The sequence below is a fragment of the Astyanax mexicanus genome, chromosome 1 (assembly GCF_023375975.1).
Source record: "Astyanax mexicanus isolate ESR-SI-001 chromosome 1, AstMex3_surface, whole genome shotgun sequence".
Lineage (NCBI taxonomy): Eukaryota > Metazoa > Chordata > Actinopteri > Characiformes > Acestrorhamphidae > Astyanax > Astyanax mexicanus.
Genome location: NC_064408.1, coordinates 15,002,145 through 15,021,052, shown reverse-complemented (window position 1 = coordinate 15,021,052; position 18,908 = coordinate 15,002,145). Strand labels below are relative to the sequence as shown.

General features: G+C 39.3%; 1 protein-coding gene across 1 annotated transcript in view; it reads right to left on the bottom strand.

Moving 5' to 3' along the window:
• The window catches only part of spns2 (spinster homolog 2 (Drosophila)), a 175,355-nt gene that overhangs the window by 60,663 nt on the left and 95,784 nt on the right, over positions 1-18,908 (bottom strand). The window contains exon 3 of the mRNA XM_022667647.2: positions 12,262-12,398. Within this exon, the coding sequence (XP_022523368.2) occupies positions 12,262-12,398 (137 nt within the window). The remainder of the gene's footprint in view (positions 1-12,261; positions 12,399-18,908) is intronic.

Below are 18,908 nucleotides of genomic sequence, written 5' to 3'. Positions count from 1 at the left end.
ACTTAAAAAAAAAAAACACAGATAAGCCAAAACATTAAAACCACTCATAATTAAAGCAAATGCTGTTAATTATCCCATGACAACAGCCTGGCACATGTGTCAGGGTTTGCGATCTGTTATAGACATGACCAGTTGTCTCTCACCGGCAAATTGTTGTATGTGGGAGAAATTGACAAGCGTGAAGGCCTGAGTGACTTTGACAAGACAGGAAAAGACAAGACAAGTCAAGACCAGAGCATCTTCGAAACATGCTCCCAGTCAGCAGTGGTGAGTAGGAGAGTGGGTGAGTTGACAGTGGTTCATAAGGCGACACAACCAGCAACCAGTGAAAGGTTATTGCATTGCATTAGTCACAAAAAACTGCTGACTAAAAGGCAGGGGTTTTACTAGTGCCCCAATTTTGCTGATTCCCCTTCACTTGAAGCATAACCAGCAAGATCAAGATGATTGGGTGTTTGTCGAAGGGTTGGATTTTAACGGTAAACAGATGCCATGTTGAGCATTTCCAGTGACCAGTCTCATTATTACTATTTCTGAAAAAGACTCCCTCTCGCCTTGAGCCAAATAATACAAAATATTTATAAGGCTGTAATTAGATTTCAAAAGTAAATTTATTATTATTTTTTAACAACTTTCCTGTTTTTAAGTACTAAAATCTGGTCTTGTGTGATTGTAAATAATAGTGCTACATTCTTAAGGTGTTGATTTTATCAGAAAATGAACACCGTCTGAAGTGCTTAGAATCTCTGCCCGAACTGATTAGTTAGAAAAGTTAGAAAGTTAGAATGTTATAATCAGGCAGCTCTGGGCACACACGTGAGCTCCTTCACTGTGTGTAGCTGTTCTAGATAAACATTTGTCTTAAATAATAGGTCTATGCTTATTTATTGTTGCAGTGTTGCAATGTTAGTTAACATCATTCTGAACAGATTTCGCTCATTCAAAAGAGCCCGAAAATGTCTTTAAAAAGCTTGGTTTTAATGCTCTACTTACCTAAAAAAATGTCGGGTTTAAATCGGGCTCAGGCTCAGAAAAACAGTTTATGGGGCGGTTTGGGTAGGGGCGGGCTGGGGCAGAATGTGCACCATTTTTTTGGGCCCGATCTAAGCTCTAGTGGGAACCTCAAGTTGGGCACATCAAAGATTTCCATACATCAGAGAACTATATGATGTGAATGCCTTTCAACATGGCCTTTCAAGCATGTATACAATGGTCAAGTAAATATCAAATATTAATGTACTTTTTTTTATGATAATTCTCACAATACGGTCATTATTTTGTTATTTATCTTGCACATGAACATAACCAAGTAAGGTAAATGAGTTTCACCTCAGTGTAACATACCACCCAACATGCAGCATAACTGCCTAGCGGTGTTGCCCAGCGATGTCCACCAAGTGAACAAACTTGCCAATAATGACTTCAAGCACTGGGCTAAAGTAAGTAGTTCCATCATCAATTGTCTGTGCCATAAAATATAAAGATATGGAGGCATTTTCAACGGATAAAGAGAATTTTTATAGCATGTATTTATTAAGTTGGCTTGGAAAAGCCAACTTCTTGTTCTTCGTAATCTTCTTATTATTATTATTATTAAGTTGGCTTGGAAAAGCCAACTTCTTGTTCTTCGTAATCTTCTTATTATTATTATTATTATTATTATTATTATTATTATTCTTCCTCACTTTTGTTAAACGCTACTCCTCCTAGGGCTTTTAACGTAGAATCACGAAACTTTCAGGGATCGTGGGACCTATAGTGAATTACGTTGCTTGTGCTTTTTGGAGCGATATATCGTACGGTTTTCGTAAAAACTTCGTAAACGTACGCCCTTTTTTCCATAGACAATGAACTAGAAGATTTTTGAACGGCTGTGAACGTCAGAATTTTTGAGATATGAAGACGAAATTCGGATGGTCTATAGAACTTAGTGAGTTCTTTCCGAAAATATGCTTTACGAAACGATACGTCGTACGGATTTCGTACAAATGTCGTACGAAGTTTTCCCATAGAAATGAATGGGGGGCCCAGAGTTCCATCTCACACACGAGCAGCTCTGCGCACGGAACCCCTTCTCTCCCCTGCTCCTCCAGTACTGTGAGTGTATGGAGGAGCTGCTGTATGGAGCAGCTATCAGTCAAAAGTTTGGACACCCCGGCACCCCAGCCAGGGTTTAGCAACCACCTATTAACTGCTTAGCAACCACCTGGAAAACGTTAGCAACTGCCTAGCAACCACTTAGCAACCACTTTAGAAATTATAGCAACTGCCTAGCAACCAGTTAGCAACACCTTAGCAACCACCTGGAAAACGTTAGCAACTGCCTAGCAACCACTTAGCAACACCTTAGCAACCACCTGGAAAACGTTAGCAACTGCCTAGCAACCACTTAGCAACCACTTTAGAAATTATAGCAACTGCCTAGCAACCAGTTAGCAACACCTTAGCAACCACCTGGAAAACATTAGAAACAGCCTAGCAACAGCTTAGCAACCACTTTAGAAACGATAGCAACTGCCTAGCAACCACTTAGCAACACCTTAGCAACCACTAGGAAAACGTTAGCAACTGCCTAGCAACCACTTAGCAACCACTTTAGAAATTATAGCAACTGCCTAGCAACCAGTTAGCAACACCTTAGCAACCACCTGGAAAACGTTAGCAACTGCCTAGCAACCACTTAGCAACACCTTAGCAACCACCTGGAAAACGTTAGCAACTGCCTAGCAACCACTTAGCAACCACTTTAGAAATGATAGCAACTGCCTAGCAACCAGTTAGCAACACCTTAGCAACCACCAGGAAAACGTTAGAAACAGCCTAGCAACAGCTTAGCAACCACTTTAGAAACGATAGCAACTGCCTAGCAACCACTTAGCAACACCTTAGCAACCACTAGGAAAACGTTAGCAACTGCCTAGCAACCACTTAGCAACCACTTTAGAAATTATAGCAACTGCCTAGCAACCAGTTAGCAACACCTTAGCAACCACCTGGAAAACGTTAGCAACTGCCTAGCAACCACTTAGCAACACCTTAGCAACCACCTGGAAAACGTTAGCAACTGCCTAGCAACCACTTTAGAAATTATAGCAACTGCCTAGCAACCAGTTAGCAACACCTTAGCAACCACCAGGAAAACGTTAGAAACAGCATAGCAACAGCTTAGCAACCACTTTAGAAACGATAGCAACTGCCTAGCAACCACTTAGCAACACCTTAGCAACCACTAGGAAAACGTTAGCAACTGCCTAGCAACCACTTAGCAACCACTTTAGAAATTATAGCAACTGCCTAGCAACCAGTTAGCAACACCTTAGCAACCACCTGGAAAACGTTAGCAACTGCCTAGCAACCACTTAGCAACACCTTAGCAACCACCTGGAAAACGTTAGCAACTGCCTAGCAACCACTTTAGAAATTATAGCAACTGCCTAGCAACCAGTTAGCAACACCTTAGCAACCACCAGGAAAACGTTAGAAACAGCATAGCAACAGCTTAGCAACCACTTTAGAAACGATAGCAACTGCCTAGCAACCACTTAGCAACACCTTAGCAACCACTAGGAAAACGTTAGCAACTGCCTAGCAACCACTTAGCAACCACTTTAGAAATTATAGCAACTGCCTAGCAACCAGTTAGCAACACCTTAGCAACCACCTGGAAAACGTTAGCAACTGCCTAGCAACCACTTAGCAACACCTTAGCAACCACCTGGAAAACGTTAGCAACGGCCTAGCAACAGCTTAGCAACCACATTAGAAACGATAGCAACTGCCTAGCAACCACTTAGCAACACCTTAGCAACCACTAGGAAAACGTAAGCAAGTGTTTAGCAACCGCTTTGCAACCACTTAGCAACCATGTGTAATACATTAGCAAATAACTAGCAACCGCTTAGCAACAGCTTAGCAACCACCTGTAAGACGTTAGCAACTGCCTAGCAACCACTTTCAAGATTTTAGCATTTATCCAAATGTTTTTAGATTTCAGGGTTTAACCAAACGTTTTTAGATTTCAGCGTTTAACCAAACGTTTTTAGATTTCAGCGTTTATTCAAACGTTTTTAGATTTCAGCGTTTAATCAAACGTTTTTAGATTTCAGCGTTTAACCAAATGTTTTTAGATTTCAGCGTTTAACCAAATGTTTTTAGATTTCAGCGTTTTTAGCATTTAGCGTTTAGCCAAAAGTTAACAGCATGTCAATGACTCTTCAAACTCTTCAGACGGAAAAAGCTTAGCAACCATTTTAACTTTTTAACGTTATTAGCGTTCTTTTCCAAGCCAACTTAAAGTTCGTTCACGAACTTTACCTTTTCTAGTTAAGTTGGCTTGGAAAAGCCAACTTCTTGTTCTTCGTAATCTTCTTATTATTATTATTATTATTATTATTATTATTATTATTCTTCCTCACTTTTGTTAAACGCTACTCCTCCTAGGGCTTTTAACGTAGAATCACGAAACTTTCAGGGATCGTGGGACCTATAGTGAATTACGTTGCTTGTGCTTTTTGGAGCGATATATCGTACGGTTTTCGTAAAAACTTCGTAAACGTACGCCCTTTTTTCCATAGACAATGAACTAGAAGATTTTTGAACGGCTGTGAACGTCAGAATTTTTGAGATATGAAGACGAAATTCGGATGGTCTATAGAACTTAGTGAGTTCTTTCCGAAAATATGCTTTACGAAACGATACGTCGTACGGATTTCGTACAAATGTCGTACGAAGTTTTCCCATAGAAATGAATGGGGGGCCCAGAGTTCCATCTCACACACGAGCAGCTCTGCGCACGGAACCCCTTCTCTCCCCTGCTCCTCCAGTACTGTGAGTGTATGGAGGAGCTGCTGTATGGAGCAGCTATCAGTCAAAAGTTTGGACACCCCGGCACCCCAGCCAGGTTTTAGCAACCACCTATTAACTGCTTAGCAACCACCTGGAAAACGTTAGCAACTGCCTAGCAACCACTTAGCAACCACTTTAGAAATTATAGCAACTGCCTAGCAACCAGTTAGCAACACCTTAGCAACCACCTGGAAAACGTTAGCAACTGCCTAGCAACCACTTAGCAACACCTTAGCAACCACCTGGAAAACGTTAGCAACTGCCTAGCAACCACTTAGCAACCACTTTAGAAATTATAGCAACTGCCTAGCAACCAGTTAGCAACACCTTAGCAACCACCTGGAAAACGTTAGAAACAGCCTAGCAACAGCTTAGCAACCACTTTAGAAACGATAGCAACTGCCTAGCAACCACTTAGCAACACCTTAGCAACCACTAGGAAAACGTTAGCAACTGCCTAGCAACCACTTAGCAACCACTTTAGAAATTATAGCAACTGCCTAGCAACCAGTTAGCAACACCTTAGCAACCACCTGGAAAACGTTAGAAACAGCCTAGCAACAGCTTAGCAACCACTTTAGAAACGATAGCAACTGCCTAGCAACCACTTAGCAACACCTTAGCAACCACTAGGAAAACGTTAGCAACTGCCTAGCAACCACTTAGCAACCACTTTAGAAATTATAGCAACTGCCTAGCAACCAGTTAGCAACACCTTAGCAACCACCTGGAAAACGTTAGCAACTGCCTAGCAACCACTTAGCAACACCTTAGCAACCACCTGGAAAACGTTAGCAACTGCCTAGCAACCACTTAGCAACCACTTTAGAAATGATAGCAACTGCCTAGCAACCAGTTAGCAACACCTTAGCAACCACCAGGAAAACGTTAGAAACAGCCTAGCAACAGCTTAGCAACCACTTTAGAAACGATAGCAACTGCCTAGCAACCACTTAGCAACACCTTAGCAACCACTAGGAAAACGTTAGCAACTGCCTAGCAACCACTTAACAACCACTTTAGAAATTATAGCAACTGCCTAGCAACCAGTTAGCAACACCTTAGCAACCACCTGGAAAACGTTAGCAACTGCCTAGCAACCACTTAGCAACACCTTAGCAACCACCTGGAAAACGTTAGCAACTGCCTAGCAACCACTTAGCAACCACTTTAGAAATTATAGCAACTGCCTAGCAACCAGTTAGCAACACCTTAGCAACCACCTGGAAAACGTTAGCAACTGCCTAGCAACCACTTAGCAACACCTTAGCAACCACCTGGAAAACGTTAGCAACAGCCTAGCAACAGCTTAGCAACCACATTAGAAACGATAGCAACTGCCTAGCAACCACTTAGCAACACCTTAGCAACCACTAGGAAAACGTAAGCAACTGTTTAGCAACCGCCTTGCAACCACTTAGCAACCATGTGTAATACATTAGCAAATAACTAGCAACCGCTTAGCAACAGCTTAGCAACCACCTGTAAGACGTTAGCAACTGCCTAGCAACCACTTTCAAGATTTTAGCATTTATCCAAATGTTTTTAGATTTCAGGGTTTAACCAAACATTTTTAGTTTTCAGCGTTTAACCAAACATTTTTAGATTTCAACGTTTAACCAAACGTTTTTAGATTTCCGTGTTTTTGGCATTTAGCGTTTAGCAACCATTTTAACTTTTTAACGTTATTAGCGTTCTTTTCCAAGCCAACTTAAAGTTCGTTCACGAACTTTACCTTTTCTAGTTATTATTATTATTATTATTATTCTTCCTCACTTTTGTTAAACGCTACTCCTCCTAGGGCTTTTAACGTAGAATCACGAAACTTTCAGGGATCGTGGGACCTATAGTGAATTACGTTGCTTGTGCTTTTTGGAGCGATATATCGTACGGTTTTCGTAAAAACTTCGTAAACGTACGCCCTTTTTTCCATAGACAATGAACTAGAAGATTTTTGAACGGCTGTGAACGTCAGAATTTTTGAGATATGAAGACGAAATTCGGATGGTCTATAGAACTTAGTGAGTTCTTTCCGAAAATATGCTTTACGAAACGATACGTCGTACGGATTTCGTACAAATGTCGTACGAAGTTTTCCCATAGAAATGAATGGGGGGCCCAGAGTTCCATCTCACACACGAGCAGCTCTGCGCACGGAACCCCTTCTCTCCCCTGCTCCTCCAGTACTGTGAGTGTATGGAGGAGCTGCTGTATGGAGCAGCTATCAGTCAAAAGTTTGGACACCCCGGCACCCCAGCCAGGTTTTAGCAACCACCTATTAACTGCTTAGCAACCACCTGGAAAACGTTAGCAACTGCCTAGCAACCACTTAGCAACCACTTTAGAAATTATAGCAACTGCCTAGCAACCAGTTAGCAACACCTTAGCAACCACCTGGAAAACGTTAGCAACTGCCTAGCAACCACTTAGCAACACCTTAGCAACCACCTGGAAAACGTTAGCAACTGCCTAGCAACCACTTAGCAACCACTTTAGAAATTATAGCAACTGCCTAGCAACCAGTTAGCAACACCTTAGCAACCACCTGGAAAACGTTAGAAACAGCCTAGCAACAGCTTAGCAACCACTTTAGAAACGATAGCAACTGCCTAGCAACCACTTAGCAACACCTTAGCAACCACTAGGAAAACGTTAGCAACTGCCTAGCAACCACTTAGCAACCACTTTAGAAATTATAGCAACTGCCTAGCAACCAGTTAGCAACACCTTAGCAACCACCTGGAAAACGTTAGCAACTGCCTAGCAACCACTTAGCAACACCTTAGCAACCACCTGGAAAACGTTAGCAACTGCCTAGCAACCACTTAGCAACCACTTTAGAAATGATAGCAACTGCCTAGCAACCAGTTAGCAACACCTTAGCAACCACCAGGAAAACGTTAGAAACAGCCTAGCAACAGCTTAGCAACCACTTTAGAAACGATAGCAACTGCCTAGCAACCACTTAGCAACACCTTAGCAACCACTAGGAAAACGTTAGCAACTGCCTAGCAACCACTTAACAACCACTTTAGAAATTATAGCAACTGCCTAGCAACCAGTTAGCAACACCTTAGCAACCACCTGGAAAACGTTAGCAACTGCCTAGCAACCACTTAGCAACACCTTAGCAACCACCTGGAAAACGTTAGCAACTGCCTAGCAACCACTTAGCAACCACTTTAGAAATTATAGCAACTGCCTAGCAACCAGTTAGCAACACCTTAGCAACCACCTGGAAAACGTTAGCAACTGCCTAGCAACCACTTAGCAACACCTTAGCAACCACCTGGAAAACGTTAGCAACAGCCTAGCAACAGCTTAGCAACCACATTAGAAACGATAGCAACTGCCTAGCAACCACTTAGCAACACCTTAGCAACCACTAGGAAAACGTAAGCAACTGTTTAGCAACCGCCTTGCAACCACTTAGCAACCATGTGTAATACATTAGCAAATAACTAGCAACCGCTTAGCAACAGCTTAGCAACCACCTGTAAGACATTAGCAACTGCCTAGCAACCCCTTTCAAGATTTTAGCATTTATCCAAATGTTTTTAGATTTCAGGGTTTAACCAAACATTTTTAGTTTTCAGCGTTTAACCAAACATTTTTAGATTTCAACGTTTAACCAAACGTTTTTAGATTTCCGTGTTTTTGGCATTTAGCGTTTAGCAACCATTTTAACTTTTTAACGTTATTAGCGTTCTTTTCCAAGCCAACTTAAAGTTCGTTCACGAACTTTACCTTTTCTAGTTAAATTTAAGGTGCTTGGTATCCAATGTTTGTTAGCATAGCATCTAACTAAAGAAGCTAAAGAATCTTTAGATACCAAACATGATTTAGTCGGTTAACTGCTAATGAAATGAATGAAGTGATAAATCATGCTCTGATTAGTTTTGTGTTGTTCCTAACTATTCCCTAAAAAGAGTAATTATATACAGTAGATGTAGTTCAGTTTAATTAAATATGAGTCTACTATTGTTTGTAAGATCATCAGTAGAGTATCTACTGTCCTCCAGGTTATTCACGTTTGCCGATAAACTTTGCTGTGTCACCACTTCCAGACTATGTTCCTAAATCCTTAATATAAAACCCACCTCATGTATTTTTAACTTGACCGCGCTTGTGAGTCAGTCGGGTCAAGCTTATTTATTTTAAACCGGTGAGCCAGTCATGAGGAACAGGACCTCGCTCTCTTCTTTCTTCCATATTAAACCCATGAAGTGAAGAAGGGCTGAGCTGTACTCCATCTCATCCCTCAAAACCGCATGCATAAACATGAGTTTGGAAACATATTCCGCTTGAATATGTGCATATTAAATCCCGGGCCTGCCACCAGCCTCAGTCTTTTGTCAAAAAGCAACAGACAGATTATGCTAAACGCAGCTGGGTAAATAAAAGACACGCTGCAGCTGCAGACAAGCAGACTTTTGGCTTTAATTGCTGTCTAATTTTCGCTTAATCCCCCCCAAAAACACTTCAGGACTAATCCTTCAGGACTGTGTTTCTTATTCAGGCACATCGGCCTGTGGAGACCTATTGAATCTGCGCAGCCGTGAACAATCTTGTTAAGAGTGTCCGGCTCCTGGAGATCTGAGGGAGTTTTGGGAGATGAGTTCATCAGCTGTAGGGCAGGAGGTCGGTGTAAAGTAATAAAGAGATGTGTCAGAGATACTCGCTCTAAAAGACAGAGTGACCCAGGAGGAGAGAACATCACCAAATCATCTTAAGGGAGCAGGATAAAGGCAGGTGGATTTTTTTTTCTCATGATTGGTTTTGTCCTAAGGAGGAGTAATTCCCTCAACGGCAGAAGCAATAGGACCAGAGGTAGAACTAAAGATCATTTTTATATCTGATTAATTCGTTTGAGATTAATTCGTAATGAGTTTTTTCTACAATGATTGGCTCAGTATGCAGTTATGTTTTAGACAGATATATAAATCATTACAGGTGTGCTCTGATTAGACATTGAGTTTTGCCTCAAAAAGTGCATAAAAGTGCTTCCCTTGCTGATATAATCTCAAAAAAGACTCGTAGGCTTCTTTAGGGTAGTGTTCCTCTTGATGAGAGACTAATCTAGCTTCCGTTTTTCGGTGTACCAACAGTTAGGTTTGAGTATCGAGGCCTCATGGTGAGCGTTTCAATCCTGTCTTTGCTGTGGAACGACACATTCCTCCAAACATTAAACGTAGATTTAAATAGAAGACATGGTCATATATAATATACAGCTCTGGAGAAAAACAAATCTAAAATACTTCTGGAATGTAATTAAGAAGAAGATGGACGTTTAAAGGCCATCAAACAATTCAAGCTGAACTGCTTGAATTGTTGCACCAGGAGTGGCATAAAGTTATCCAAAAGCAGTGTGTAAGACTGGTGGAGGAGAACATGCCAAGATGCATGAAAACTGTGATTAAAAACCAGGGTTATTCCACCAATTTTTTTTTTAGCAGGACAATGCTCGCCCACACACAGCAAGGGTTGCCTAGAAGTGTTTCAACCAGATTGCACACAACGTTTCTGCTGAAGCTCCTTCTTGGTGTAGGCCTAGACTTAATCTAGGTGTGAGAAACAGGCTAATTGAGTCACTTTCTCAATTCATCAGATGTGCTGAAACATGGCAGATCATATAATATTAGGCTCTATTAATGTGGTTATGCAAGAGTCTCCAGCTGTGGAGCTGTTTTGTGATTGACAGATACAAGAATATCTGCAGAGCCTACACTCATGGCTGCATATGAATTGCGTGTGTGTGTGTGAGAGAGAGAGAGAGAGCTCTGAGGCACATGTCAGGAAGGTTGGTGTGATGCGAAAGGGCTTCTGCTGTCAGTGTCAGCTCGGTTTTATGGATCCAGGGGAATTAATTCGGCTCTTGCCCTCAGGCACAGGGCTGCCTTGACCCCAGCAGAGAAGAGAACACACACACACACACACTGTTGGGAAAGTCAGCTAGCAAACACACACACAGACACACACAGACACACACACGTCCAAAGGGATATCGTAAGAATCTGTTCTTCCTCCAGGCTGCAGCAAACATTCCTCAACTGTCATTTTACTGCCGCCTCTCTCCGCTAATGTGGCCTTTTAATTAGCAGTCACTCGGAATCACTGTCTCCGTGCCCTCCCTAGAGACTGGCCAACATATACACACACACACACACACACACACACACACATATATATGCACATACACACTCGCATACACACACACCACCCTCCTCAATATCGTCTATGTTTGTCTGAAAGTGTCTGTAATGAATCCCAGACAGTGTTAATCAAATGAAAGCTGTGCAGTATCTATGCTGGGTCCCCCAGGGCCGAGATGTCGAAAAGATTTGTGTAATGTCAACACTCATACTCGCATATTCGGACTGTCGCTGAGTCATACGAGGCTTTCGCGGAGAGGGCTAGTCAGTTATTAGTGAACCGTCTGATCTCTGCTAAAGCTCCAGATTCCCCTTCACCTCCATTTACACAATGAAATCCTCAGCATGAGTCTGAGAGATAAATCATGAATTTTTACTGCAGGAGGAGGAAGAGAGTGTAAGTCTTCCTCAAAGACCAAGAGTATAGGAATGATGATGAATGAACATCATGTGATCTAAAAAAAAATTGATGTGGAATCTATAAAAATGACCAGATTAATCAAATTAATCAAATAAAAAAGGCCTCTCAGATTGTATCCATGAACTTTGGGACTTTGATTATGTTTTAAATCTATATACTATTAACTATTATTTTTTATGTTTTTTATGTGGTTTCGTCCACCTATTTCTGATATTCATCCCCACCCCCTAGTTCCTACGCCAATGTTCCAAGAGAATGGACATTTAAAAAAAAAAAAAAAAAAAAAAAAAAAAAAAAAAAAAAAATATATATATATATATATATATATATATATATATATATATATATATATATATATATATATATATATATATATATATATATATGTTACAGTTCATTGGATTTATTTGCATTATGGATTATATAGTAAAATATTAAGAGTGTTATTTTCTGTGCATTACAGACAGAAAACAGAAATCACTGTAGAACATTGAGGTCTTGTGGACTGCACAGTAAATAACATTTACTGTGCACCTTACTTGAGCTTACAAGTTTTGTAAGCTCAAGTAAGGTGGCAAACATACGTATTAAATCTGTCTCTCTAGATCAGCACTCAGCCATTATCTTTAAGTGCCCTTTCTTACAGTCGTCCCAAATGAGCAAGTTTATGATCTTCCCCCGATTTCTTTAAGTGCAGCAACACCTTTAAGTGCTTCTGTTTTAGCTGCACTGCCTGAAACACTAATTCATCACTACTCAGATCATGATCCTCTTCATATAAATCATCTCAGATATATCTCAGGTCATGTTTTTGTGAGGAAGAGGAGGAGGCGGGGCTCGTACCTCTTTGGTGATGAAGGAGCTCAGCAGCGTCACGGCCGACCAGAAGAAGATCCCGCAGCTCAGGATGACCTTCCTGTTAAATCGGTCACCAAGGTAGCCGAAGATGGGTGCAGCCACCATGAAACTGCAGATGAAAACTGTGGAAGACAAAGAGAGAAAATTCATGTTGAATATTTCATACATGTTGAGATGTTTCGTGCTGTTTTTACTGATATATTATTGCCACCATAACTAATGGAACATGTTCATTTTTAGGAGATCTTCTTTATCTTATTTTCTTTATCTTATTTTCAAAAGATTTCAATTTCAGACCATTTGGACCACATATGTTGAAATATTCTCATGCTGTAAAAGCTGTGAGCTTTATAGGGAAGGATGCATGCATTGAGGTTGCTAAGAAGACCACAGCCTCCCTATATTTCAAGACTGTTCAACTACAAAACTAAAAAAAAAGATTGTTTTAGCAACAAAGTATGTGTTTCAGGGTGTCAGAAAACACAGTCAAGTAAGAGTGTCTAGGCAAAGCTCTAGACTTTGTGCCAAAGACGTCTTTTTAAACTTCCAGTTCCTGTGCTCTGGTAACAGGCCTGTACCACTACTCAGCAGAGGTTTAACCACACAACCATTCTAATCCCTTATTCTTGCCTTCCTTTCTGTTCTCTCTCACATCTCTTTCACATGTACTGAGATGCCTGGCCATGTTGCGTTCCTGGGGGTGTCTATTCATGATTCTACTCAGCAGATTTTCAACACAACCATTCTAATCCCCTTTTTTCTTCCATTTTTGTCTGTTCGAAAATAGTTGTTTTTGTTCTGATATTTGTTTGTGCTGTCAGGGTCAACCAGAGGAGTTCCGCTTACTGAGGCTTGGTTCCTCTCAAAGATTCTTCCTTTTAACAATTTTTTTTTCCTTGCCACTGTTACCAAAAATAAAAGATAACAAAAGTCCACTTAATTAATTTTTTTATATGATTTTTTTTTATTTTACCAAATTGAAAATCTCTGGAATATAATCAAGAGGAAGATGGATGATCAAAAGCCATCAAACCAAGCTGAACTGCTTGAATTGTTGCACCAGGAGTGACATAAAGTTACCCAAAAGCAGTGTGTAAGACTGGAGGAGGAGAACATGTCAAGATGCATAAAAACTGTGATTAAAAACCAGGGTTATTCCACCAAATATTGATTTCTGAACTCTTTGCATTATTTGCTCTAAATGATAATATTTGGGATGAATATTTTCTGTAGTTTTAAATAAAACAACAATGTTCATTTTACTCAAACATAAACCTATAAATAGCAAAATTAGAAAAAGTATTAATAGACTTTAAGGCGTCTCTTAATTCTTCCCAGATCTGTATATCGTTTTTTCTTTTATTACCAGTGTGTTTTCACTCTAGCGGCAATTCATAGCTTCTATTGATCTATTGACTTGGTCACACATAGTGATTTAAAGACCAAGATATACTGAGTTGAAGACACAGGTATATTCATTTTAATAAAAGAAAAATCATGAAAATCTGTGTGGATCTATCATCATCCTTCAGTCAGTAACGCCTCATCACATGCACTGTGCTGATCTAGTGGGGGAGGAAGCTCCAAGGCTTGCTTGATTCAGCCTCCCATCCTACTACTCCCCACCCACAATCCCCCGGTGTCCAAGCAACAGCCGATCCTGGATTTTCACACATGATCAAGGGCGTCTGAAGGTCCTGAAAGAAAAACTGCTCACGACCGGCTGCAATAACGGCTCCGAGCGCTTGTGTGTGTATAAATGCCACTGCATCATTTGGCATTCGCTGTGCTCTATATATCTATAATATTGCTTTTTGCTTATATTGTTGGACAGAATGTATTATTTCTAAAACACATTCCACTGGCACGGCTCTGAACATCTTGCGCAAGCCCACAGCTGATCTGTTGCTTTTCATGTTGTTGGGTTGTGGTAACAGGGAAGTGAAGACACTGATATGAACTCAGATTTGCCAAAGGAAATATTTGCAGAAACTGTTTTATGCCACTATAGCAACAGTGTACACTGCTGTCTTACTGCTCTAGATAGAGATGCTGACTTGTTGAAAAGAATGGCTGTGATGGGGTCAGTGAAAGGAAAGCAGGAACAGTAACCTGAATTCTGAACCCTTAGACATTTTAACATATTTAATATATAAATATGATACCTAAATCAAAAAAATATATAAATATATATAAATACTTAAATCAAAAATAATATAGTAAATGAACTATGAACCTTAATCAAAGCAGGAATGTGGAATCCATAGGATTCAAACTTGTGGTCTTCTATCTCTTAACAAGCAGACAGTTAGACCATTACTCCACCCTGTGAAGCAATGGGTTTTAAATGGAACAGATAAATTTACCCAGATTATTTTTACTACACTACTGTACTTAAGTACTAAAATGCTGTATCTGTATCTACTGGAGTATTATTTTTATTTCAGTACTAAAATGCTGTATCTGTATCTACTGGAGTATTATTTTACTTCACTACTGTACTTAAGTACTAAAATACTCTATCTGTATCTACTGGAGTATTATTTTACTTCACTACTGTACTTAAGTACTAAAATGCTGTATCTGTATCTACTGGAGTATTATTTTTATTTCAGTACTAAAATGTTGTATCTGTATCTACTGGAGTTATTTTTTATTTCATTACTGTAATTAAGTAATAAATGCTGTATCTGTATCTAATGGAGTATTATTTTAACTTCAGTACTAAAATGCTGTATCTGTATCTACTGGAGTATTGTTTTTACTTCACTACTGTTCTTAAGTACTAAAATGCTGTATCTGTATCTACTGGAGTATTATTTGTACTTCACTACTGTACTTAAGTACTAAAATGATGTATCAGTATCTACTGGAGTATTATTTGTACTTCACTACTGTAATTAAGTACTAAAATGCTGCAGCAGTATCTACTGGAGTAATATTTCTACCAAATTCATAATTCACTACATAGTAATATAATAAAATACGTAAAGAACATACATTGGAATGAATTATAATATAAAGAATGCTTCTCTAAACTGAAGTAAATTCATTTATAATAAAATATCTCCAGCATTATTAAGGGTCACAGCGTTCAGGGCTGGACAGTGGGAGGGGCATGAGATACATCGACTCATTTAAAGACATCAGAGTCAGAGTACTGCAGCAGAGGGACTCCACTCTTATAACTTAATCCTGTTGTGCACTGCCCACTAAGAACATCATCCAGCATGATCTGCATAACAGATACTGTGGGGAAATGTGTGTGTGTGTGTGTGTGTGTGTATTATGTAACTGTGAGTTGTGTTTGCAGTATTAGAGTGATGTTTGATGATGATGCTGTCATGACCTTGACCACAGAACAGAGTGTCATGCTGAATGCATCACTCTTCCTCTCTCTCTCTACTTTACTCTCAGACTCGCTCGCTCACATGCATGGATTTATAAAATGTATTTAGGGATTATTGTAAATTAAAGATTATTTCTTATTTTTCCTTTTGTTTTCCAACAAAAACAAGTTCAAGAAAACTGACACATGATATGAATTTAGTAATTTATATTTTCTCATAAAAACTGAATTTGTCCAGTTACAGCATCTCACACAATCTATTAATTTACAATGTCTAAAAAACGTTATTAATGCATCCACAGTATCTCACAAAAAAAATACATTTACTATTTATTTTACCTCAAGAAAACATATCTATAATACCATATTTAGCATATCTATCAAACACTGAAAATGCATGTTTACATCTGGAAAATGATATCTGGAATAACTCATTCACAGCATCTCAAATACTCAAAAACTTAATTTACCTGTTTACACTCTCACAAAACCTGAATTTGCCTGTTTACAATCTCATAAAAACTGAATTTTCCTGTTTACACTCTCACAAAAAGTGAATTTTTCTGTTTACACTCTTACAAAAACTGAATGCACCCATTTACACTATCTCATAAAAACTGAATTTTCTTTTTTACACTCTCACAAAACCTGAATTTGCCTGTTTACAATCTCACAAAAACTGAATATACCCATTTACACTATCTCATAAAAACTGAATTTTCCTGTTTACACTCTCACAAAAAGTGAATTTTTCTGTTTACACTCTTACAAAAACTGAATGCACCCATTTACACTATCTCACAAAAACTGAATTGACCCATTTACAATTTGCCATAAAAACAGATTTCACTCATTTACATTGCCTTTACAAGAACTAAATTGAACCATTTACAGTGTCTAAAATATTAACAGAATCATTTCATTATCAGCACCTAAACTGAAATCAACTTTACAATAACTTACAAATACTACATTTACCTTTTTACCTTATCTTAAAAAATAGATAAGGTAACATTTACACCATGTTACTGAATTACCTCTTACATATATAGTGTTAACTATCTCCCAAATAACACTTTTCCTCTCTTCTTGTTTATGAGTAGTGTTTTTGTAAGCATCATCAGAAACCGGAGTGAACTAGATGTTCCTGTTTTCTAATATCCTCAGTAAACTGCAGGAACAGAAGGTCTTAATGCTCTCTGCTGTCACTGTGGGTTTGTATAGAGTCTGGTTCTGCTGCTGCTGCTGGGTGTAATACAGTAAGTAAAGAGCTCTTCCTCTAAGTCAGGACAGTCATGAGTTGTAGAACAGCCCCCCCGCCCCTCTGGTTTCCCCCCTGCTTTAATGTCCAGGCTGAGCTTGGCCACACACACACAGCTCTAACAAAGCCGCGCTCTGCCAGATATTGATGTCTGCGCTGGGATCTTTAATAACTTCCCATTTTTGTGAGGAAGGATGAAATTTGCTGAAGCCACAAGAATGATGCAGTTTTGTCCTTGGCTGCCGGCTCCAGGGCAGCGCTGGATCTGGAGCCGCATGCAGGAAAACCATACCAGCACCAACATTCCGTACGACTCCGATCAGAAATTACATGATCTTTGGTGCCAATTCAAAGGTTTTAACCAAGATGTTTTAGATCTGTACCTCAGTTAGGTCAATAATTAAAGATAATTTGTAATTTTTCTTACAATCATCTTCAAAGTCCAGCAAAAAAACAAGATCAGGAAAACTATTTACCGTATCTCGCAAAAATTATGTTTTATTTATTTATGACTTGTTTGAAAAAATATACAGCAATTGCAGTGTCTAAATATTCTTAAATATCAAAGTTTCACTGCTATTTAAAGCAGCACTAGGTAGGATTTCCTTGATTTTTGATCTTTTTAAAATTTAAAGTTAAATTACAGCTTGAAACTCACTGCAGCGCTGCATTGAGGTGTAATAGTAGGAATAGCGGTGCTCTCCTGTCTGTGCCGGAGCTCCTCTGAGCTCAAACCAGACTCTGTAAGTTTTCCGAGGCACCCGTGACCAACGCTCACGAGAACTGCGACCTGCTTTCCGACCTTTAGTTCTAACAGTTCTACAAGGACTACTGGTTCATTCTTTGCAAACTAACATACAAACACTCTGCCAGCAGAAGCTGGAAAGAGACCGAATATGTCTGTGAAAGCCAGAAAACGAGAAAGAAAAACTAATCTGTCTGAAACATTTATTACACTCTACAACTGTAGGGGTAGCCCACAAGCACAAAATCTCAATCCTACCTAGTGGAGCTTTAAAGGGTGATAAATGCGTTATGTTATTATATGATCATTATGTCTTTAATGGCAATAATGTTGTGTATTAGGGCTGCGACTAATGATTATCTTGGTATGTATCATAGTGCAGTACACCAATGAGAATATAATTTATCTTTTAAGCAATAACAATGTGCATCAGTAGCAGGACTATACTGCATCCTGCTTTTTTGTTTTCGCAAAACAATATTTCTATTTTTACTTGTATAGCTGCTGACTTCTATAGATATATTTTTAGATATATGTTCAGGCCTGTATTAAGGATGTTTATTTATGGCCATGCTGCATGCGCTACACTATAAAGTTCCTATAAAGTTCCTCTGATTCAGATTCTGATTTGAGGTCTGCTTTGCTAAGTAAGCAACTTTTCCCCAGTTTACTTGTTATGCAAACAGAAAACTAACAGGCGGCTCTGTGGTGAACGACAGAGTAGCTCGGTTTGTGAAATACAGCTTTAGCTTGCAAGACTTGCATGTCGTAAACAGAACGCTCTATTCCCGTAAATGTCAATCACAGAGCTGGCTCAACAGAGCAACGTGGATAAAAGGAGCGTGTGGATTGGGGGAGGATTAGTGACTTCTGTCTTGGGGTCATTTTAAACCCACAAATCAGTTTTATAGCCCTTCACTGTGTTGTGTTTTATTTGTATGCATTAAAAACACACAAATTGGACCAAAGCGTTGGAGCACTATTTCAACATCATCCTATTTACTATTCATCAAAAGCTAATGTTTGTTCATTATTCATTCAATTCATAATATTTCCCATCAGATCCACTGTAATGTGACATTGATGTCTAAACTATTATGCTACTGTTAAATTGTCTAGTTTTATATTGTATGTAGAACATGCAAAGTTTGTGTAGTGTATAAACATGGATTTTAGAGCCATTATGACATCATTCTAATCATTCATAACTCATAACAGATGCACTGTGGTATCACAATGATGTCTAAACTGAGGCTCAGAGTGGTAGAGTGGTCTAA